The 24,021-nt window shown below is 39.4% G+C and overlaps 1 protein-coding gene across 1 annotated transcript in view; it reads left to right on the top strand.

Annotated features, from left to right (window-relative positions):
• The window catches only part of ARHGAP10 (Rho GTPase activating protein 10), a gene marked incomplete at both ends in the record, with an annotated part of 132,848 nt that overhangs the window by 12,565 nt on the left and 96,262 nt on the right, over positions 1-24,021 (top strand). Inside the window, 2 exons of the mRNA XM_079535115.1 lie at positions 22,880-22,975; positions 23,088-23,149. Coding sequence (XP_079391241.1) covers positions 22,880-22,975; positions 23,088-23,149 — 158 coding nt within the window. The remainder of the gene's footprint in view (positions 1-22,879; positions 22,976-23,087; positions 23,150-24,021) is intronic.

Here is a 24,021-nt window from a genome sequence, read left to right on the forward strand (position 1 = left end):
CTGTGATGAGGGATGAAGGGAACTAAAATTTACTAATCAGAAAAACTTCTTTGGTACGGCGTCCTTTCCTAAGCAGGGTTATTAATTGAGTTAGAGGACTTTAAGTTGATGACAGGATAGCCTGAAACACACTTTCTCAAACTAACAAGGGCCTTCATGATTGGTACAAGTATCACTTCTTGTAGCTATTACCAGTTAAGAAGAGAATGTCATCCATTTGATGGTCAATGCCATAGGCGGTATTTATTGCACCTCGTGGTGCAGTGGTTTCCTGATGGTTCTCTGAGCAGCTTAGCGGCCGCAGATTATGTAGACTAATTTATGGAGGAAAAACTGTCAGCGAAACCACAATGAGTTGGGTGAGATTTGTTATTCAGTGTGTGCTCTGTGTGTTTTGGATAATGTAAAAGACTGCGTCAAGTGGTCTTTGCTAATTAGTTCTGACATAGCTAATACCTGAAATACGGGCAGGATGGTCATGTGGCCAACTCATGGATTGTCAGCAGTGAATATGTTTGTGTTGGGTCGACTGGGTTGTTTTAGGGAAAGGGGTATTGCATAACAAACGTGTTAAAGTGTTTTGTACATACTTGGATTTTTCTATGCTGAAGTAAAAGATTATGGTATTTATACAGTCACCTGTAGTGTGTGTTCCTCATCTGAAAATGAGAGAGCACTGTAATTTGACTGTCTGCCCATCTACTAAACAGGCTGATGTTGAGAATCTAAGAATCACAGGAGGTGTCTGTATTATCAATCATTATCAGGCACAGCAAGACCAAACTGTGTATCGCCATTTCAACAGTGGCCTTCGGTGTTTCCCCCACCACTTCTTCTTAATAGATTATAGTGGTGGAAGGGACATTTAGATGCAGTATATTAGGTGCTGCTTTTGCTTTATGCAATGGCAAGGGAAGCAATTTATTTGGGAGGAGGAAGCAACTCAAGCATATGTGTGCACAAATATTCGTGTGCTCGATAGGTGAAACTGCAGATATTGTGACCAAAATAATTTCCTGTTGCAGCAGAAAACAAATCCTCTGTGTACTTGAGATTTTCACTGGTGTCATTTCTGCAGAAGGAATACGGAATGTGTAAATGTTGGCTTTTAAGTTTAAGAAAAAATGCAAGGGGTATTTTCTATTCCCTGTTTGCCTTCCTGTGTCACTGTATATCAAAGTTTTCTTATTGATAGTAAGAAAGAACAGTGCACTCAGCTTGTTAATAAATGAAAGACAGCTGCTTTAAGGACATTCAAATGGTCATTATTCATATTATAAACAAATTCCTGAGAGAGATGTTGGGACATTAAGTATGTGATGCAGTCTGGAGAAAATAGTCTTTCTCCCTTCCTTTAAAAGATCCTAGCACGGGTTTGTTTCTTGCTTTCTAGTTGTAAAACTTCCTTTGTTTTAATTACTCACTAGTAGAGGAAAACTCTTTGTGCATTATTGCAAAAAAGTGTAAGTGGATACGGTCAGAAAAAACTGTGCTTGCTCTCAAGCTGAGCCATTTGCTCAGTTGTCTGTATGACTCTTCACTTCTTAATCTGTGTGGCTGTGGATTCTTTTTGCTTTTAGCTTAAAACAGTAAGTTTACGATTCAAAGCAAGAGGGGAAAGGAACCCTCTTTGGCATTTTTCTGAATTACACATTCCACTGGCTAGCATGAATCACACAAGTTGAGAAAACAATTCTGCTTGCAAGAGTTTTGCTTGGCGTTAGGGAATGGATTATGAAAGTACTGAACTCAAATAAAACGTCAGAAAGAGAAAACACAAATTAGAAAAAGATGTGGTGAGCTTGTGACTTGTGTTACGTGCCGCTTCCTTCTTCTCTTTTGCATTTCCGATTTTCTTAAACTCTTTTGTGCCTTGGACATAAGGAGAACTGAAATGTCTGCGACTGAAACCTCTTTGAAAGCACAAAAAATGCCAAAATGAAAGCTTAGTTTGCAGCTCTCTAAAGCAGCTTTTAACAGTTAACCTGGATCTCACATACCTGAATCTTTGTTACACAAATCTACTGCCAGACTGCTTTGGTGCAGGGCTGTGCTATGAGCAGTCGAAAGTTCCTTTGGTCCAGCCTGTAGCGGGTTAGTTGAGAAATGTTGATTGAGTCATCACACCCATTGCTGTTTCAAATAAATAGAAGATAAACTGGAACTAGTGTTTGCATCTTATTCCATTTGGTCTGTTTGGCTGCATCACAGCATAGTATTTAGCTGCATCACAGTAATGGGAACTGTGATTTTTTTTATTTTTTCCCTGGTGCATTGCTAATTCTTTTGTTTTCTCCTTTTATCTTTTTGCTTTGTTTCATTCTGATTTTTGTGGTAGTTTGCCTTTCTTTTTTCTCCTTTCCCCCCAAATCTAAATCTGATTTCTCAGGGAAAGGCAGTTTCTCATTAATGCATAAATACTAGGTGCAAATTTGAAGAAACGATTCTTGAGAGACCATTATATAAAAGCGTTAGAATATTATTTTTAGAAGCATCACATGCCTATTTTCCCCAAGGTTGCTTCCTAGATATCCTGGAAACTGTTATAATGCCATCTGTTTTTGCCAGTTAATCTGTGTGCTGTGAGGAGGATGAGCAGAATGGGTAGGGAAGCGTGCTGCCTGATGCCTTGTGGCATTTCTCTCCCTCCAGTTAGTTGACTCATATCAACACTGTAAAAGGGAATAACCATCGTTTGTACAAGATTCATGTGTGGTTTACTGTCAAAGTGGTTGTAGTGTACCAGTGGCACAGTACTGACTGCAAGAGTAGAAACTTTGTCAATGGCTTCTTTTCTACTTAAAGGCTATTACTTACAAAATGCTAGAGGAAATTTAAGTGCAGTTATGAATAAATTAAGCCATTTCCAGGTTTTTTTCGAGTCTGACACTACAGAAATTGTTCCCTTAAGTGCTTCCTCCTAGAAGTTTGTAGTAAATCCTGTCTCACATACTTGCACAGTGTGAATGTTACTTGATGCCTTCACAGCATGACAAAGAATGTGGCAGCTGGAGGACTAAGCATCTGCTTAGTTGCTCACGATCTAGGTCAGATAAATGTGGTGATCTGGGTAATAAATAATCCCCCAGACTGTTTCCAGTATCATACAACTTAGTGCATTTGTCTAACACTATGTAGAAATGATGGTAGTTTTATCATTATCCATTTTCCTTCTGTTGCAGTATTGAAAAGAACATTCTAAGACAAATCTGGAAAAATATCAGTGTGGAAGTCAGCCAGGAAGGAAAATGAAATTACGCATTAAGATTCTTGCATTAATATGTGGTTATATTATGTTTGGCTCACTTGACCACTTGACATTTAAAATGAGAGAAAAGATGAGTAGTGATGAGGGGTACTAATTCTTTTATATGTAGCTGAAGATGCTGCTTCTTTAAGCTTGCTTTTTTGAATCATCATGGTTAAGATTTATAGTGGTTATCTAATTCTTACAATGGAAGATCTGTTTAAATACTTGCTATGGTTCTGTGTCCAGGTTGCTTTTGTGATCATGCCAGTGCCTGTAAACTGATTGCCTGAAAAGATAGATCCCTCAGTCCTGAAAGTTCTGTTTTTTTAATATAGATCATTTTCAAAGATTTAGTTACGGTTTTGTGTGTCTTTTTTTTTCTTTTTCTTTATCTTTTTTTTTCTTCTGAAAGATCAGCTGTTACTCCATGTAAAATAGAAGCATTGGAAGTTCTACCCATTGTTGCAAGAACCGGGTGTTTAAGGTGATGGGTATCTATCTGTAACAAATGTGTTGGGAGTGAGACTTAGGTGAACAGCTGAGCCTCTTGTCCAGTGAAGCCTTTACTGCTGCTGACCCTCTCAAGGTGGAGGTGCCTGCCCTTGTAAGGACTGGGGCCTGGGGCACAGGGTGAGCAGCTTATCCAAGTCTGTGCCTGGGCTGAAATGTAAAGAAATCTCAAGTCTTGCACTTTCATTCTGTGTACAAGTCAGCTTTCCTAATTGTATGTATTTCTACTTTTAAATACGACATATGCCACAGTACTTGAGTACTGGTAGAAATATAGTTACTGTCTGTGTTTTTTTCTCAGACCCTTACCTTAGCATGAAATTACTATTCCCTGCTTCTTTCAAGCTCATGCATAGCCACAGCTGTCTTAAGCACTTGATGCTCACAGTGCCAGGCAGATGGAAGCTGGAGAGCTAGCTTGCATCTAGGTGTATGCTGAGGCCCTTGTCATGTGTAAGGTTTGAGTGCCAGTTAGATGTGGGGATTACATGTAGCACAGGGCTGTGATGAGACCACGTCCAAGCAGGAGGCTCAGCCCTGCTATGTGCATGCAGGACACTGACATGCCTGGCTTTTGCCAACTTCTGAGCTGCTATGAATTATGATATTGGCATACTCCTTTGTGTATTTCTCACAGTGGGTTCAAGACATGTCTTGAACAGCTGGTTACACATGCTTCATATTTGAATCCTGTTTTTCTTGCATTACTGCTGCGTGCTGCGTTGTTTTGCTTTCATGACTTTTAAAAGAATGTACATGATGAGTTGCTTCCTCTTTGGATGGTGGGTTTCCTGAACAGTATTCTCCCATTGTTGCAGAATTCACACAAGCCCTGAAGTGACTGTTCACATCTTGGTCCTGTGTTTAACTGTGAATTGCATTTGGGCATGGGAGAAGTAGCAGAAAAAGAGGTAGAAGCAGAAGCTGCGTGTTGATCAATCATTTCTGGTATTTTGGTTGAATGTGCTATTACTGTCAAATTACCATCTCACTGTTTCTAATAAGCAGGCTTTCTTGAAAAATAAATGCTGTTGGTGTCATACACCAATAACGTATGTAATACTGTATAAAAATGTGTATGTAATAATACACAAAATAGTGTCTCAGTTCAGTCAATGGTGTCTTTTTTTTTTCTTTTTCTGAAAAATGTATTTTTTGATAATCTGCATTCATAGAATCACAGAATCATAAAATGGCTTAGATGAGAGGGAACCTTGAAGATCATCTTGTTCCAACCCCTTGCCACAGACAGGGTTGCCAACCACTACTAGATCAAGCTGCTCAGGATCCCATCCAGCCTGGCCTTGAACACCTTCAGAGTTGGGGTATACACACCCCCTCTGCACAGCCTATTCCAGTGCCTCATTACTGTCTGAGTAAAAAATTTCTTCCTAACATCTAACCTAAATCTTCCCTCTTTTAGTTAAAGTTATCCCCGCTATCAGTAACGTTTAGTTAAAGCCAGACTTTAGAGTTGCTGTGTTTAGGCACTACCCAAATGCCAGCTTTTCTGTGTTTACTTGTTGTAGTTATATGTCCTTTAAGGTATGAATTCTATGTTTGAAATTTTTTTTCTTTATTGTACTATCTTCTAATTTATTTTTGATCTGCTTTTGGAGATATTTGGTGAACTTGAACAGTCAGGTTTTCCTCCTGTGTGCATGTGGGCCTTTCCATGACTTGGATACTGTACAGTATTTATGCCTGCAGGGATTATCATCTTGAGTGTGTATGTGTTAAGTGCTCTGGGAAGAAAAAGATAGCAGTTAATGAAAGCATAAAATGCCTGTGTTTCCCTTTTGAAGTGGAAACTAGCTGTGCTGTAGAGGCAACATTTTGCATTACTTCATAATATGGTAGCAAAAAATGAATGAATTGATGAGGGAAGTGTTTGGGGAGAGCCACTGGGACTTGTCACTGCAGTAAGAGCACTTATATTGCATAAGGTAACCGACATCCTGTTCAGCAAGGCGCTGTGTGCCGTTCCCCTCAAAATGCTATGTGCCAGTAATTCTTATCTTGGAATAATCATGAAAATAAAATGTAAAAAAAGAAAAAATTTCAGTTCTTGTTTGGACCACGTGTTTGTGACTAAAATATCATGGTGTGATGTTAACATAAATTGTAACTCATGCTGGTGCTCCAGAGTGCATAATACAACAGATGTGTTTTAACTACCCCTCTGACTATTTGTAGTATATAACTGCAGGTATTGTCTTTAGTGGGATGAATTTGAAGGGAAAAAAAAAGTAATTATAGTTTTCCCTTGCTTCAGGGGAATTGCAGTGCTTGTTTGGAGAGTTTTATTATCAACCAGCAGAGATCCTTGTTGCCCGTTCTCCAGCAGTCATGTGTTGACTGAGAGCAGGATGAGAAAATACACAACTGAGAGCAAAGGTAAATGAGAGTCAGCAAGTCTCTGTACTACCTGGGTTGTCACATTTCTTTTAGTTTGCAACCCTGCACTTAAAGTGACATTGCGAAACCCTGGTCACAAGATGAGCTAAGTGGCAGTTACAGGTCTGTGCATACATTTTTTTCCCTATGGACTTTGTACCATAAGCAACCACTCAAAAAAAAACCCCAGAAAACCAAAAAAACAACTCACATTTGTTTTGGCTAGTGTCAGCCCTCAAAATTTCTCACGGACCTTGGTCTTTTGGCTTGAAAAGTAGAGATGGTTATGATTTAGTGCAATCTCAATGAGCCACATCTAACAGATCTTAGAGGTCTAGTGGACTGCAGTTGGGGAATCAGTAGCCTAAGGTTTGCAAAGAGCTCTAAAGCTTTTCTGCAGGGTGAATCTTGACCTAAAGCACCAATTCAAAAGTAAAGCAGCCCTAGATGCGGAAGCTAATCATCATTAGAGGCTTACTATTCTTTGTTATGTACCTTCTGACTGTGATCGTGCTTGAGATACTCAAGCAAACATGGCCTTCATCTGTGCAGGACAGTGAGAAACCATACTCACCTGATGCAGCAGTTATTTTTTTTAATGCAGATAACCCAAAATTGTTGTGATATTAGTAAAGGCTGGAACGAACCTCATGTGGTAGCCTGTCTTGTGCTGCTGGGCTTGACTGAGCTGCTTCCTCCACCTTTTGCTGCCTTCTCCAGTCTTCTTTCTCCTGGCCAGATAGAGAAGGTCCTCTTTTGCTTGCCTGCAAAACTTCTAAGACAAGCCAAGGTGTTGCTTGTGGAAGTTCTGTGAGGCAGGCAAGGGGCTGTGTTCTTCAAGGCTCTGTCTTACGCTGGACGTGTTCAGAACTGTGATGGAACTGGTTGGAACAACTTAAACCTGAAATCAGGGCTTTTCCTTGAGTTGTGTTTGGAGGTGTGTGAATATCTTACTCTTGTAAGTCATGGATAAATGCCAACTCAAATGGGCCAAGGAGAAAATCTACGAGTTTGACCGAAGAGTGCAAAGCCCAGTGCTGATTAAGAATCCTGTTTGTTTTAGGATCTCACAGCTGATATGTTAACATGGCATTTCTCCAACTTCAGGAGTATTTTTGGTATGTAATCTCATCTCAAGAAACATTAGTAAATGAAGGAAGGAATGGATTGAGAAAATTACTGTTAAAAATATTTTATATATATATATTTGATCCTTAATTTTCCAGTGCTCACTGGTTCTAGAAAACGACATTGTACAGCAACTGTGGTGTAAGATACAACATTCATGAAGAGTTTTTGGTTGGGAAGAGCAGAAGGAAAAGCAAAAAGCCATAAAGGCCTTATTGTCTTCAGTTTTTATTTCAGAGCTAGATCTTGTTCTTTCACAACTTACCCACCTGATGAAAATGACTAGTAAATGGATTAAGAAACAAATGAAAGATCTTGAATGTCAGCCATCTTTAGCGTTTCCAAACTGCTTGAAAATAAGAAGTGGAAAGTGTGGATTGTGCTTAGTGGTGGTGCAGGAGAGCATCCATTTCATGTTTCAGAAACTGGTGGTGCAGTTTTAATCCTTAGATAGTCCCACTGAAGTCAGGAGACTAATATAGGTAAATGTTGCAGGATTGTAAAATTGATAATTCCTTTACAATCATTGATAATATTGGATTGCTATTCTCTAAAGAATTGCAAGATAGTTTCCATGCAACAACTCTTCAATGTTTACGTTATTTTGTTTGAAAAAGAATGACAAGGAAGACAATGAGAAATCCGTCTGAGATTTAATTTGGATACATGCTGCTTATGCTTTCAAGTTCTATTAGCATAAATACTTTCTTCCTAAAATACAGTATTTCATCATATTCTGAAGAATAGTAGTTACTTGTTATGTGAACACTTAAGTTGCTTGCTGGCAGCATCCTTAATATTGCCATTAAAGGGATGTGTCACATTTATTTAACCTGGTTCCTTAAGCTGTACTTCCATACATGATTATGCTGTCTCTCTGTGCGCCTTGTAATAAGTTCTGTACTCGTTGAATTTCCATTGTATCTGATGGGGAACTAGAAGGTTCAAATATAGGAGAGTCTTGTGTGTTCCAGGAGCAGCAATGTTTGTGAAAGGAGAGGAGAGACCTGGCTTAGGAAGGCAATGGAAGAGATGAATCCGAGCAAAGTTGGGTTTGCTGCTGTTCAACAGCACTACAATACATGAAGGGAGCATATGAACAGGACAGGCAACAGCTGTTTACGAGGGTGGGTAGCGATAGGACAAGGGGGAATGGTCTTAAACACGGGAGACACGGGAGGTTTAGGCTAGATATTAGGAGGAAGTTTTTCCCACAGAGGGTGGTGAATTACTGGAAGAAGGAGGCTGTGGATGCCCCATCCCTGGAGGCTTTCAAGGCCAGGCTGGATGTGGCTCTGGGCAGCCTGGTCTGGTGGTCGGCGACCCTGCACACAGCAGGGGAGCTGAAACTAGGTGATCGTTGTGGTCCTTTTCAACCCAGGCCATTGTGTGATTTAATGATTATATGTTTCTTAGATTCTATGGTTCTATGATTCTGGGACACAACAAATGATATGATTTTTTTCAGGGGAGCTGAGCACATTTGACATTTGCGACCATCTCTCTTTCACTTATCCTAAAGTAAAAATGTGTTTACTTGAAATGCTGTGACTGAGCAGGGACTGTTGCTTGTGCAGTACAGTAGGAAGTCCTGTGTGGTTCTGAGGAGTCAGCATGGAGGGAGTGCTTTGTGTCCTTGCACTGTTCCAGGAGCTCACAGAGCAGCTGGTGCCATTTTCTGATGGCATCTCTAGGACTCCAGCTTCCTGCAGAAATAGAAACATATCCTTTCCAGCTATCATTATCAAATGCATCACTGAAGACTTCGGGTTTTTACTTGATCTGTTGCCATTTTCAACATATATGGCAGGTTAAATAAAGCAGAACTCTATTTATTACGGTTGGTTTTGGTTTCAATGTGTGCCTGTGAAGAGTGGTGTGCAGAGCTGCTCCTGAGTGCTGTGCTGTTGTTGGAGGACTGGGCTTGACAGAGCAACATCCGCCTATTCTGTCCCAGCCTGTAAGCTGGCTGGGAAAGGTGGGGCTCAGAGCTGAAAAATGCTTTCCATATGCTCTCCACTTAGTGGTCTACAATTGCATGTGAGAAGTAACAGCAGAATGTCAGGAACACACTTTTCAGTTGGAAAAAAAAGGCTGACTGGATCGGCCGGATCAAGGATACTGCATTTGATCATGGCTGTTCTTCAGGGAAAAGAAGAGACATTTCAACAATGTTTGTGGATGCTGATCGTTGGTGTGAAACATTTGCAGAATTCTATCTGGTGGATGTTCAAAAACTTTCTTTTTTTTTTTTTTTTTTCTCAAAGCAAAAAGCATAGCATGATGTCCAGCTAGATTAATTGCGCCTTTTGCATGAATGTATTTAACACTCAGGTGATTAAATTACAAACACCATAGAGATGGTTACAAGGGCGAGTTGGGATTAACCCCTAGAATGTGTTCTGTGTCCCACAGGGTCACTGTGACAGCTGCTGAGTACATTAGGTTTGGCTGGTGGTCAGACAAAAGGCCAAGCTGGGTGGGGAATGCTTCTATGCTGGCATCACAGTTGCTGTTTCTCTCACTGCAGAACTTCAGTTCGTGTGGTTCTAGTAGTGCTTTCTGCTGTCTTATCTTTCTGACAGAGGAGAGCAGAATACTGTTGTTTTATTATGTAGGACAAGAAATGCATTTTTCAAAAAGAAAAGTAGCTTTTGATATTGCATCTTCTTTAATCCTGTGTTAATCACTAAATGAAGGGGGCGAACACTGCTGCACAAGAACTTACACCGTCTTGTGACTTGAGCCAGTGAGTAATTACTTCATAGCAGTCAGTCTTCTGCTCTGTGGCTTTCAGCTTATGACTTTGATTACATGGAAAGTCTGAAGGAAGCGGATCCTTCATGTTGGTTTGAGTTGTGGGTTTTTCTTCTTTCTTGAGTGTGAGACAGAACGTTTCCGGAGGAGCCAAACTGAAAGAACTGCATTAGGAAAACCGGACTATCTATCTTAGATTGTCAAACAACGCTGCCACTCCCATCTCTGTTGAAATGTTGTGGCTGGCTTTATTAATCAGGTTAATTTGAGGCTTTTCTTCCATGCTGAGATTACTCTTAATTTCTGTGTTTTGATAAGGAACTTGGATAAGTATTTGATAATGGTTTTGCTTTTACAGTTGTATCTACATAACAAAGTCTTTGACAAATTGAGAAGTGCTACAAAATTACTGCTTTGTTTTCATTTAAATAACAAAATTGAAGAAGTAGAGATGACTTCTTATCTCTGTTTTTGGAGTGGTTTAAAAAGGGAAAACTGCTTTCTTGTCCTTTCCAGTCTAACTTATGGTTGATTTTAAATTGTGTTCCCGCATCTCACTTCATACTTCTTAAAAGAAATCAGTAAAGATAGAAGAACAGAACGTGTCTCCTTAAGATAGAAAAGCTGTAAATTGTTACAGATGCATACAGTAATGTCTGTTACAGCATAGGTGTTGTCATTGAGCTCACTGAAGTATGTCTTAGATGTGGCTTTACTGGGTTAGGGTTATATGTTCCTCTTTTGCACTCTAGGGTCCTCCTGCTGTTACGTTGTGATTTCTGTATTGTAGGTTGCTTGTATAGTCAATTTATTCTGCTAAGTCTTTTTCCTCTAGAGATTTCAGATTCAGTGACTTAAGTTCACTTTCAAAAATGAAGTGCTTATTGCTCTTAAAGTCTGTGATACACTGGGAAGGAATTTTAGAAAAGAAACCAACAAACTTTGTGTGTGCTTTTTTCCCCCTTCTGAACTACCTGAGCATAAATCAGTAGTTCTTTTCTAGCAGTCTTGGTCACCTATGTTCTTGTTTCCAAACAGTAGCTGGTCACTTAAGGCTGAAACTCCATGCATTTGCCTCAAGCCATACATTCTGGAATATATAAGCACCACGTTTTTAGTTGAGCCTACAGAAAACTAATTGCTAAAATCTTTTTATTATTTTTGTCAGCTCACAAAAGAGCCATTTTTGCTGAACTACCTGCCAAAAATTTTCTTTCCTGTAGCTTTTACAGTCCAAATGTATAAATTGAGGTAAGCCACATGCCATTTGTATGAGTTAACTGATTTCAAATAATAATAGTTTATAATGGTTTTGGTTTTTTTTTTTTTTGTGATATACGATGAGCAGATGGCAGATGACAACTTTGTCATTTGCATTAGCTAAACTCAGACTTAGGCAGTTATAACCTACAGTCTCCATTATGGTTCATGTTTGGTGCTTTTTTTTTTTTTAATAAAGATTGTTCATTCTTCACTTGGTATCAGGTCATGTCAGTTATTCAATTCCCTTTTTCCATCATCTTGCTTGTTTTACATTTGCCTCTAATACTCTAGCACTCCACTGGGGTATGAATAACCTGGTTTAAAAGGCAAGCATATTTCTAGTGTTGTAAGCAGCCAGTACACTTTGTGCCAGTGAGTGCTAAAGCTTGAGCTATAAGGCCAGTACAGCTGAAGTGCAAAACGATAGATATGCAGTGTTTCTCCTACAGTCTTAAGTAGAGTAATTAGTGTGTGATGCTGATGAATTCCAGTGGCTGTCCTGCACTTAAATGACCAACCCCTTCACTCTAGTGTTACCTAACTGTGCTCAGAAAACAATTGCATACATTTTCCTAAGATGTAAGAATTGCGAGTTCTTCCATTTTTTCATTGCTAGACCTCTCAGACAGATTCTACTTTAAGAGCCTTGTTGGTTGGTTATTTCACTGTTTAGTTGATAAAAATAATTGCTGTATTTGATGTAGTGTAGCATATACTGCTAGCTCTGTCATATAGAGCAACCATTGTCTTTTAAAAGGTAACTTCATCAAACAATTACATGTGTACAAATGCATACTGTGCATAGCTGTCTTCCTGTATGAGGTAGATTCTGCATATTTATTCCCTGCTGAAAGGTGAAACATTTATTTGACACTGTTATTTATTTCCACATTTAGTAGTTTGAGCCAACATCCTTGAAATCTGGTGTCCTACTCTGAGCAGTGTATATTTAACATGCACTGTCAACGAATATACAGATGCTACAGTATAGCACAGCACTTAGCTACACATTTGTTACACCAAAACAGAAAAGACAAGGACACTCACCTGTAACGTGGGCTTGCTTAAGCAACTCCAGGGGAGCAGATGTCCAAAAGAGCTCCTTCCCCACTGGCAGTCAGCCCTTAAATGGCTCTAGGAGAGGTGCAGCCAGGCTCCTCCCCTTCCTGCAGCACAGCTGAATTGCCTTCACCTGTGCTCCTCTGGCTGTCTCAGTGCTCGCCTCAGGTGATCAATCAGAGGTTCAGGCACTGATTCAGCAGTTCCCATACATACTGTCAAACAGTTCCTTCTTTTAGCTATTGGACTAAGAATGCATTTATTCTTGTGTTATTGTGTTTTAGAAGAGAGAATTCATGCATGTTTTTTTTTTTTAAATTAATCATTTATGAATAGCCATAGGTCAGTTCCTCCTTTTTATTTATTTATTTATTTATTTTTAACCACTTATTTTCTCTGGCATATGTGGTTAAAGCTCTTTGAGTATGTTGAATATGTCCAGACAGGCAAAGCAAAAGTAAGCTGTGAGTCTGTAGGCTGCTGAGAAGTGTGCTAAGCGGGACAGTGCTTGAATATAAACTGTTGGTGCTGGGTCCAAAGCAAAAATCAAAAGTTCTCGTTTTATAAACCAGTTGTCTAGAGCATACTCGTGCACTTGCCCCAGAAATGGTAATAGAAACAAATCTAAACATTTTATATATTAAAAAAACCAACACCAACAAATCACCTTTTCTTCCTCTTCCAAAAATGCCAGCTTATTTTTGTTTTCATTAGTTGCCATCAGTGAAATGCAAAGACAACTGAACAACAGCAGCTGACTTCTATAGCTCTGTGCATTGCCTTTCACACCATCACTCAGCTGATGGGAAAAACTGCATTATTTTCTGTGACTTGAGAACACCTTGGGTCAGAATGGTGCACAGCAGTGCAGCTGAAGCAGCTAGAGGAAAATAAACAAAAGTTATGTCCTTTCACTCTTAAATTATACATGCTGTGCTCATTTAGGAACAAAAGTAGCATGTATGATAGTAAACCAACCAATTTTTGTTAAAGCATAATGGATATAAGAAATCTTTAAAAAGTACCATACTGCATGATATGTTGCAAGTCTTTTTGTTTGGAAATAGCATGAAGAATGAAAGTTGCATTAGAAGACTAAGTAAATGGCTCACTTTCTCACTTGTAGGATGTGTTGCTGTGGCTATGTAGAATTACAAGTTTTTAATACTTTGTGCTTCTCATGGCGATGTAGTTATTGCTATTCTAAATTGCTTTTGTTTATTTTTTAAATTTCATTTAAAAATTTAGTATTCTTTTAGTAATCTTTGATTTGGGAACCAGATGCCACTGATGCTGTGATTGGAAACTCATTTTGGAAAAATCCCAAAGCGAGGCTTTCACTTGCTTGTGTGCCAATAAATTTTAAGTCAAATATTTTTCTCCTACTTGGAGCTGTGTGCAAAATTACATAGTGATATTGTATGACTGGTTCATCGGGTTCATGTGAAGTTTGTAATCCAAAACTGGCAGAAGGATTAAGAAGTTTCTGTGCATTTACAGTTCACATATTGTACAGCTATAGACACCAGAGTTGAGTCATGTTCTTCTTTTGGTGTACATCATACAACGTAGTTCAATAAAATACTTCCTGGCGAGTTGGTTACTATACATTCATATAATGAGCAATAACCTTATTCTGCTCTCCAGGCAAATAAACTGGAATAATAAGAGAAACTTCCAGCTGAAATGATGCTGGAACATCAGGATCCTCCTCTAGTGGCTGTTTAAGAAAGAAGGCCATTAAGAGCACTGCCACATTTCATGTGTTTTGGTGCTTTCAGTTGTTGTTCCTGCTTTAATGCAATCCTGTATTCAGTATACAGAAATTGGGATACTTTGTGGTATATGTGTATGGCCTTGGTCTGACCAATTAGAAGCTTCAGTTTTGTGGTTCAGCCAGATACAACTGCTATCAGATATCTATGGGATTAAAACAAAATGCTTTTGACACAAAAGTGTTAGGATACTTTGCGCTTAAGATCTGTATATCACAGTTTTGGAAATGAACTCAGCAAAATCCTTTTTCACTTGGGCATCTTGTTTAGCTGTCTGATGCTATGCTTCTTCTGAAAGCTCTCTATAATGTAAGTACAGTCTGTTCTCTGCACCACAGTGCTGCCTGCTGTTTCTCCGTCAAAATTTAGATTAATTTCCCTTGTTTCTAGATATGGAGATTATTTCTTAACTTTTTCCTCTGTGGGAGCCTGCTGAGACCATCCCGACTTCCTTGATGTTGATGGTTCCCCCTGGGCTTTCCCAGGCTGGAAGAAAAATAAAGGGAGCGTGATACAAATCTTGCCAGAATTCTTAGCCTCTGCCTTTTGAATTTAGGTTTTAAGTTTTCAGTATAGAAATGCACTGAATTGTCAAATATTTTTCCAAAGCATGTTCTTTCTTCACCTTTTAATAAATAAATAGTCTGAAGGTTGGGCACTTGCCCACCACTTCTTGAATAATAGATCATATCTGCTCCTTTGTCGGATTCCTTACTGTGTTTTCCTCCATCTTCATCCACTTAGAGTTTCAATGTACTTGGTAAAATGAAGTCTTTCTCAGCTTACTACAAGAATTCTGTGTTGTTTTCATGGACAATTTGAGCAGAGGAACTGGTGAAAATGTGACTTTCTTTTTGAGTCTTGTAAAGTCCTACTGATTGGTAAGTAATTGCTGGCATGCCTGCTGTGATGTGATCTTCCCGCCTCAGGCTGTGCTGTGTTCCCTCCACAACTTCCCCAGCTACATCAGTCAGGTTTCGGTCTGCTTCAGTCACGTTTCGGTCTGCTTCCGTGCTTACTAGGATGAGAATTCTGTTGTCAAATAATGAAGTCAACACTGTTTCTTGGGATGGAGGGAGGTCTTAGCTCCACTGATGGGTCGTGTCTTGCTGCTGTGTTCGTGTAAAACTCAGCTGCCATGAGTGAAGTTTGGTGAGCTAAGGAATTAGGTAGCTGCTGGTTATTAGAATTTTTGAAAGTAAATGCTCTGAATTCAGAGGCTGTTTCATTTCATATTTGTGAGAGATCCTCTATTCTGTGTGTAGGCTTGATTAATGTGAGAGTACTCCACATCAACAAAACTTTTGTAAGTTAGAGTATATAGTGCCAAAATTGAGTGTCCACCTAACAGTAAATTATTTTTTTTGTAATTAAAATAATATTTCAACAAAATATTTTCTTCTATGTAAACATTACAGTTATTGTTTGGGAAATAGTTCTGGGAAAGAAAGCTATTCTCTAGGGTCAAAACACTCCTGATGCTGATGTTGGATAAGTGTCTGCATAATAAACACATTTTTTCCCTTCACTACTTCATTTCTTTGACAGACTTTTGCAGTTGAGGAATGTGTTCTCAGCTAACTGGCATAGCTCCTCATCTTTAAAAGTTTAACTGTGTGATCTCATTTTCTTCTTACTGAACATCCTTATTTGCAAATTGTACTTGTGACACTTGTAGCTTCAGTGGAACATAAATAGTTTGAGAAATGGGAGCATAGCCATCCTACAGAACAAATAAGAGTAAAAGAAGCTATGAGTAAATGCAAAAGGACCTTGAAATTTATGGTATTTGACAAAAGGTCACATGGAAGAATACAGAGTACTTAAATTCCTCTTCCACATAACAGCTGAAGTTGACTTTTAAAAGACAAAGTCTGCTAGAAAATTCGCAAATAGAAATCCAATCTCACCTCCTGAGTTCGTGCATCTTTAAATGAACAATAATAAACTCTCGATCTTTGAAAACAGAATCACAGAATCACAGAATCACAGAATTGTAGGGGTTGGAAGGGACTTCCAGAGATCATCGAGTCCAACCCCCCTGCCAAAGCAGGTTCCCTACAGCAGGTCGCACAGGTGGGCATCCAGGCAGGTCTTGAACATCTCCAGAGAAGGAGACTCCACCACCTCCCTGGGCAGCCTGTTCCAGTGCTCCGTCACCTCACCATAAAGAAGTTCTTGTGCACATTTGTGCGGAACTTCCTATGCAAACAAACGTTTTTTCACGTTTTCCAACTCTGTCACTCTTGGAAGACAGTTTGCAGATCTGCACACTGATGTCCATCCTGCTACTACTTTGTGCGCTGTGATGCAGGGGAACTTGTCCAAAAGTTTCTGAAATGCTGGTATTTCCCTGAGTACTGTTGAAATTTGGTTGAATAATCTCATAGTTCCCTGCATTGCAAATTAGTTTTTCTTAGTCCTTGGTTTCCAGTCATTTCTTCTTTTAGTCTGTTTTGATGTCAGAGAAATGGAGGTTTAGAGAGTGGGGAGGAAGGTGGTTATGATTCCCTTGGAAACAGATTATTGTGGAATAACAAAGATGATTTCCATCATAGTTGACAGACCCTTCAGCAGAGTCTTTTACGGTGCAGGTTTTACGTCAGGGTGCTGAAGAAGTGACTTGATGGGCAGGGTTGTAGTGCCAGGGACAGAGCTTACCTTTTTTTTTTTTTTCCCTTCATGAGTGGTATTTCAGGCTGTGCTCCTGAAAATCTGAACCAAAAGATCACATCAGTGCCTGAGAAGTCACAGGGGTGCACTTTTTTTGTGAGAGCTGGTGTAGATGCTCTGGGAGAATACTTGTCTCCCCTGAGCCTTTGAAGGTGCTCATTTACCAAATGCCCGTGATGCAAAATGGCCTTGGCAGGGTGGAGTAGGGCTGCCTTTCTGATTTCAGAGATCCAGATTAAAAAAGCAAACAGCCAGAGCCCAGGAAGGTGTGGTGCAGCTGGGTGACACTAAGATAGGACTTGGCAGCTTCCCTACAGCCACACAAGATGCTACTTCATGATATTGCACACATGGTAATTAGCAACTTAATTGCTGGTTCCTTGATGCTGAGGAATGTGAAGTTTGTACCCCTGTACTTGCGAGAACAGAAAGAAGAGACATGAGTTAAATGTTTCCATGGTTGAACATAGGACAGTGAAAGAAGGTAGAAAAGATAATGCATGTTTTATTTTATTATGCTGTACGCTTTCTTTAGGAGAAAATAATGGATTGAGATTCTGGATTTTTTTGGTATGCATTCTGCATGTCTGTGAACATAGATATCTACACAAAAGTAGATATCTATCTAAAAGTAGATCTAAAGTTTGTAACTATTCTGTTTTAATTAACATGAAGAATGGTGGCAATTGTAATGTTGGATTATGCATTTCACAGAAGGAAAACCTTAAAATAGTAACCTAACAAATTGAGATCTAACAAAGACTGTGTAGTTCTCTCCCTTTAGAAATGGGAAGGAGGTTAGAAGGAGATTAGAGAGGCTGTCACAGTGCTCAGTTGTGGCTTGCTCTGACATGAGAAGTTGTGTTCAGTCAGGGAAGCCATTCACCCTATCAGCCCCTGTTTCTTTGTGGCATATTTAAGCCACAGTTAGAGATCCCAGGATGGACTAAAATGCTCGTCAGCAATGACAAGTCCTGTGGAAGAAGGACTGAAGACTGACTGGTTCCTGACAGAGGCAATATTCTGATGAATATTAATGTCTCCATTATTCATTTTTCTCTATTTCTCTTATTTAGTAAATAATAAACACTTCGTAACTTTGATGTAATTATTTTTTGTATTCTTTGGAGGCCAGTGGGAAAGTATTTGGTTTTTGTCCTGAAAACTTGCTGCTCACAGTAAACAATATTGTTTTTTTTAATCATCCATAGCTTTTTTCGTGTACTAGGTACTGCTGGTGGAATGAGACAGTGAAGTCAGAGGAGGCTGCAGCAAGGCAGGGGCTGCAATGTGGAGGCATTGATGTGATCCCAACAGGAGTGCTGAGGGCTGCCCACTGAAATGGGGAAGATGTTTCAAAGGAAACTTTTAATTGGGTGGTGCTGATGGACTTATCTCTAACCTGAGCATCTCTAACCTGAGCGCGTAAACGCAGAGGGTGTGAAGCATCAGCTGCTGAGTGCTTGGGGTTGTGGATGGAAAACGTGGTTTTGTTGGGCCAGTAGCAGAACGCTATTGCTAATTGAATTAGAATGAAATGTTGTTCTGGTTTTTCTCATTTGTTTTAAGGGCTGGGATATTCCAAAAAAGCCAACGCTGTATTGTGCTGGAAAAAAAAAAAGCTACTTGACAAGTCAGTGATTAATGACACTTCATTTTTAATCCTCACACTTGGATTTGCTAAGCTTTCACAAACTCATTGGTAACGTGACAATATTAAGTGAAGGTAGTAGCAAAATTTGTGAAGAAGGAAGCAGCAGGGTGACTGGTGAGAAGGCTGATGTTGGTGCTTCATACTGAAGATGAGTTTGGTAGCTGTCTGCTAACCTTAGTTGTTGAAGGAGAGCAATTTGAACCCATGTTAAACAAAGCTGCTGTCAGTCTGTCATTCCTGGAGGATGTCTGTTAGAATAAACAAGACTACAGTTAGTGATGAGGAATGGAGAAGTAATGCAGCTCTTCTTAGATAAATGTTTTGATACTGTAGAAGTGAAGCTTGAGGTAGAAATTGCATTTTACTTTAGAAAACATTAATAAAAGGACTGTTGCAAGTAACTAATTCTCCTGCCATGCAAAAAGGATCTAGCATAGCCCTAGTACTGTCTTGCTTTGTGCAAGAATTCTAGATGAGATGAGTAGTACTGAAGCACTCACTTTTGACCTCCAAGCAAGCAGAGACTGATGTTGAAGAGGGCTGGCCGTGCCTAGCTCCTCATGTCGTCGTAGTGGCTTGACTCAGATAAGAAACAAAAATATTTTTCACCAAACCTAAATGGAAAGTATTCATGTGGGGGCGCCAGCAGTGCATTTGGTGCAGGATGCTGCGCTGAGCACAGGTGCCTGGTGTAGAAGTGCTCCAAAGGAGGGCAAGGGAGAGAGGAGCTTCTTGTTCCTGATCGTGTGTTTCTAAGTAGCTGCATTTAAGCATGAAAAGAAGAGTGCACTGGCTGGGACAGTAACAAAGGGAAAATTAATTCATGTTCTCTTAAGAACGTGAGTATTTTGAAGAGAATCTGCCTTATAGATTTGCTAGGAGTTACAGTTTATTCAGTGTTTGGTTGATATTTAAACACTGTTTAATCTTGGATGCCCTGTTCCTTTAGACCACCAGCACCAGCTTTCAACAATCGACTTTTACCAGCTCAGTAGCTTTCAGTCTGCGTTACTGTGTTGAATGAGGAAACTAAAATGAAGGAAATTGCTTTCTGGCCTCCTAAATTCTCACTGTGCTTTTTTTCCTTAGTAGACCTGAGTAGTATTCTGATAAACACCAGTGACAGTGCTATTTGATAAACATTTTGTACTCACATGCTGTGTTGCTCTGTTATGTAGCTGGCACCCATATGGTTCTGTTTCTGCTTTTTGTAACATACTGCTCTTGCAGCCTCTGCTGCTGATGGGGAACAATTCTGAGGTGCATCTGTGAGCGTCAGCTGAGCAGTTTTGCTGCAGTAAAGGTCTTCTAACAGAATGGCAGAGAGCCAGACTATGCCTATGAAACGTCTACACTAAGCAACAATGCTGAGCATTTAAATCATAAAGCAGTAGCAATGGAGTGTATAGTGCTTACAGTGGTATCAACAGGCAGATTTTTGTTTCACCTTTATAAATACTTGTGTATGTTTATGTACGTATTGTAGACTATGCAGAATTTATAAGGGCAAAGGCTGTGGAGTAGTTTCTTGCTTTTTGCCCTGTAACTGAAGTTTTGACTGCAGATGGTGTCAAGCTTCTACCTCTCTGGCTATGGTTTGTCAAGGGTCGAGAAAATCCAGCACAACACTATGTTATCTTTTTGAGTCTAGATGTCGTCCTCATCTTCCTGTGCTGTAGAAGAGCAAACTCTGTATTCTCATTCTATGTTTCTCACATGTTTTCCTCTATCTCTACTTGCTACCCAGCTTTGTTGCTTTTATCTTAACAAGAGGCAGAGCAGAGATTTTTCAATTATGTGAATAGAGAGGCAGCAGTGGTTCTGCCCAGCAGAGTGTTTGCTTTATGTTAGACCAGTGCTATTTTGGCCCAAGGAATGAAAGCAGAATTTGAACTTGAAAGTAAATTTAGACAAAAATAAAAAAAAAAGATGAATGATATTTTAAACATTGGTAATGAATTTTGCAGTTCACATGTGCAGACTAAGCAGGATCGAATATCTCTTTACTCTGGCAGCAGTTGGGAGTCCGATCGTTGCACCAAATGGCAGAGTTGTCCTTACCTTGTCAGGAGATTCACTTCTTACCAATTGCATCTCAGAATGTCTGACTGATTTTTGTTTTGTTCGAATGACTTCTTATGTGTTCTTATCCTATTTCATTGTCTTTTCTTCCTGCTTTTGTTTTGATAAATAAATATCTGTGACTTTTCTGGCCGCGTGAGATCATTCTTCCATGTTCTAAAACTGTCAACCTCCTCTTACCCTCCCATGCTTATTAAAATTTTGTGAAACAGTTCTTAAACATTTCATAGAGATATGTGGAAATACTTACAAAACTTTAATGCATCTTCATGACTTCTGTACAGGAACTCTGCAAATCCAGCCGTAGAATGTTAAAACATTACTGCTTCCAACCCTTGTGTAGGAATTTCCAATCCCTTAGCAAACATGGTAAGGAGAAGTGCATGAATGTCACTTTTGAGCCTGTGAGAAGCACAAATTGTTGGGTTTCCCACTGAAAGCATTGGAGTGCAGGCACAGGTTCTGCCTGCAGTCACTGCCACCAGAGAGGTGGGATAAGCCGCCCTGTAGGGGATGGGCTCACACTGCTCTGGTAGGATTTGGCAGTGGGGAGGGTTTGGGAAGGGGTGTGGGATTGTTGTATGGCTGCATGCAGTGCTGTGTGCCACCTTATGCCATGTGCCATGGTCAGAGTTATCCAAGTACTTCACCTCTAAAAGTAGGGGATGCAGAATAAACAGTTCTTTCCTCCAGTGAGGAGTTAGCTTTCATGTGACAGGGCTTTGGCAAGAGATTATCGGATTCAAAAAAATTAAATAGTTTTGAAGAGTGTGGGTTGATAGGCCCATTCTCCCACAAATAAACTCTTTTCAGCCTCACATTGTGACTTGGCTCACAAACCAGCATAACATTAGATATTTGAGAAACTTGGTTTTTTGAACTTCCAATTCTTTCAGAATTCTGGCAGAACATTTATCTTTAGTTGTCTGCTTTAGAAGCCTCTTAACCCACAAGATATCCTGCTGCTCGCAGGCTGAAGAGTACATGTGCAGGCTTCAGAAGCAGCTGCAAAAGGAAGGCAAATATCTGACAGTGTGACATTGATGGGAATAGCACTTGTAAACAATAGGTGAGAAAAGACCTTAGGAGAAATTGATGAGAAGGATCAGAAAGCATTTTTTTGTTGTCTTGCTGTTGGTAGAGTATTTGTGATTTCACCTTTGATGTGGTTGAACTTTCAGTGCAGCTTTGTATGCCAAAATTGTACTTGACTATGAGAGGTGACAACACAGAATGTATTTCATGTAGGACCTAACATAGTTTTAGTGTTTTTTGTGTTTTTTTTTTTTTTTAAAAGCTTTTTGTATGTTATTTAAGAGTTTTGAGTTCCTTTAGTTCCTGTTCAGTATTTAAAAATGAAGCGCTTAGCCAATGTGCTAAAGGTTTGTCCTTAGCCCTCTCAGAACTGCACGTGATATGAAAAAAGTTACAGATTAACCAAACATATCACACCGTCCTTAGCCTTGGCTGACACCGAAAATCTGAATAAAACCTCTACTACTAAGAGTGTACCAAGATGCACATCCTTTTTTTAATTTCCTCCATTGAGCAATTCCTTCCCTCCAGGACCTGTGACATTACCAAATATGCACACGTCAGCACAACAGAAAAGCATGTGTACACTGTGTATTTCTGGTGTTATAAATCCTAGTAAGGGCTTTGCTGCTGAGTATAGAATCTAATTACTTCCTGAGGGATGTAGCGTGTAGACCTCTGACCCCAAATTGTGAAACGCTAATAGATAAAAACTTTCTGTAGAAAAATAGGTTAGTAATATAAAAAAAAAAGTAATAATATAAAATTAATACTGTGAACTTAGCTTTTAGCCTGGTTTTAAATCCTTAGAATTGCTAGTTCCAATGCAACAATTCTTTTCAGTTTGGCTTATGTCTCCTAGTCAAACATTTATACATACCTACAAAACATGTACAGGAAAAGCTAAAATGCGTTTGCACTAGCAAATATGCTGGTGAGTTTAGGTTAGCAGAAAACCCTTTTGCTGTCACAGCTTAATCAGAGTGCTGCGGCTTAAACTTCTGTAGTTACAAATATGTTCGTATGGCTTGTGACCATATGGTGAAGTGTAAGAATAGGTCTGATACTGTACAGATGATTGCACTTGCTTTGTACTGCATAGCCTCAGATGAAGCAATCTGTGCAACGGATTCCCAGATGAGAGCAGAAGAAGCTTAGACAACATTTGTTATCTTGTAATGTCTTTAGGATGACCTGTGTTAAGGGTTTATTGTAAAAGTTGATCAGGGGTAGGAGATTTTACAGCCTTCTTACAATGATTCTCTAACCTTCCATCCTTGCTTTTTTTCTTTGCAGACCTTTCAGCAGCCCAGAGAAAATTTGCCCATTCTCTGAGGGACTTTAAATTTGAATTCATTGGTGATGCAGAGACAGATGATGAAAGATACATAGGTAGGTAAGAAGTGATTATAAATGACTACGTCTTTTGCTGTGCCATCCTGCAACATGGTGACAATTTTTTCTGTTTTTTATTTTTATTTTTTTTATTTTTTTTTAATTGTAGATGCTTCTCTTCATGAGTTTTCAAACTTCTTAAAAAATTTGGAAGAGCAAAGAGAAATTTTGGTGAGTTCCAATAAAAATTTTAAAAAGCTGTACATATGCCAAAGATCAAAGTTAAAGCTGCTGGCTGCTTTTTTAACCTCTAGGGTATTATTGGTTGCTTAACAGTGAAAGATTCTCATTGTACAGTCTTTGAATCTGGAGTCTAGAGTTAGAGACAATAGCTACTTCTCATTAAAGAAGAAAGCTATTGTGATAAAGATGGAGACGTAGAAGTTGGCTTGGTAGTGTCCCAATAGCTTATGGCTAGAATGAGGAGTAAAAACCACCTTAACATTTTTTTGCCCATTAGAGTGAAAAGCAAGATGATAGACATAATTCTGCAGGACACACGGCATTGGGAAGTCAGCCACATTTGGATCCAGGTTCTTTATGGCATCAGCTTCAGGGTTTATGTGGGTTTGGGATGCAATCGGTTGGCTGGATACAGTAACAGACTTACAAACTTTTTCTTTGTGGGTGAGCGATCTGGGGTATGATTGCGTAGGCAAACATTTAGTTAATTGTATAGATGGGGAGGGCTCTTCGTTCAAATATCTGTGGTTGCTTAAGGTTTTGGTATAATCTGGATCAGGTTGGCTGTTCACAGATCATGAGCTGAGAGCTCTACAATGCGCATTTGCAGTCTTGATTTCCTAATGGAAACTTCACCTACACTGTAAGATTATGTACATAAGCAAGAATAATCATGAATAATTTTCATATACTTTTCTCTCTGGAGTCCTAAATCCAACAATGTTCACAATTCCTTGAGTGTGCTGTTATGTCCTTGTTCTGTTATGGAACCTGAGTTAGGTTAGATTAAAGATCTGTGTAGCTCCTTGCAAATTACTGAATGAAGTGTTACTTTGCCAAATTATAGGATTTGCTCCACT

This window comes from Tetrao urogallus (assembly GCF_951394365.1).
Source record: "Tetrao urogallus genome assembly, chromosome: 4".
NCBI classification, from domain to species: domain Eukaryota; kingdom Metazoa; phylum Chordata; class Aves; order Galliformes; family Phasianidae; genus Tetrao; species Tetrao urogallus.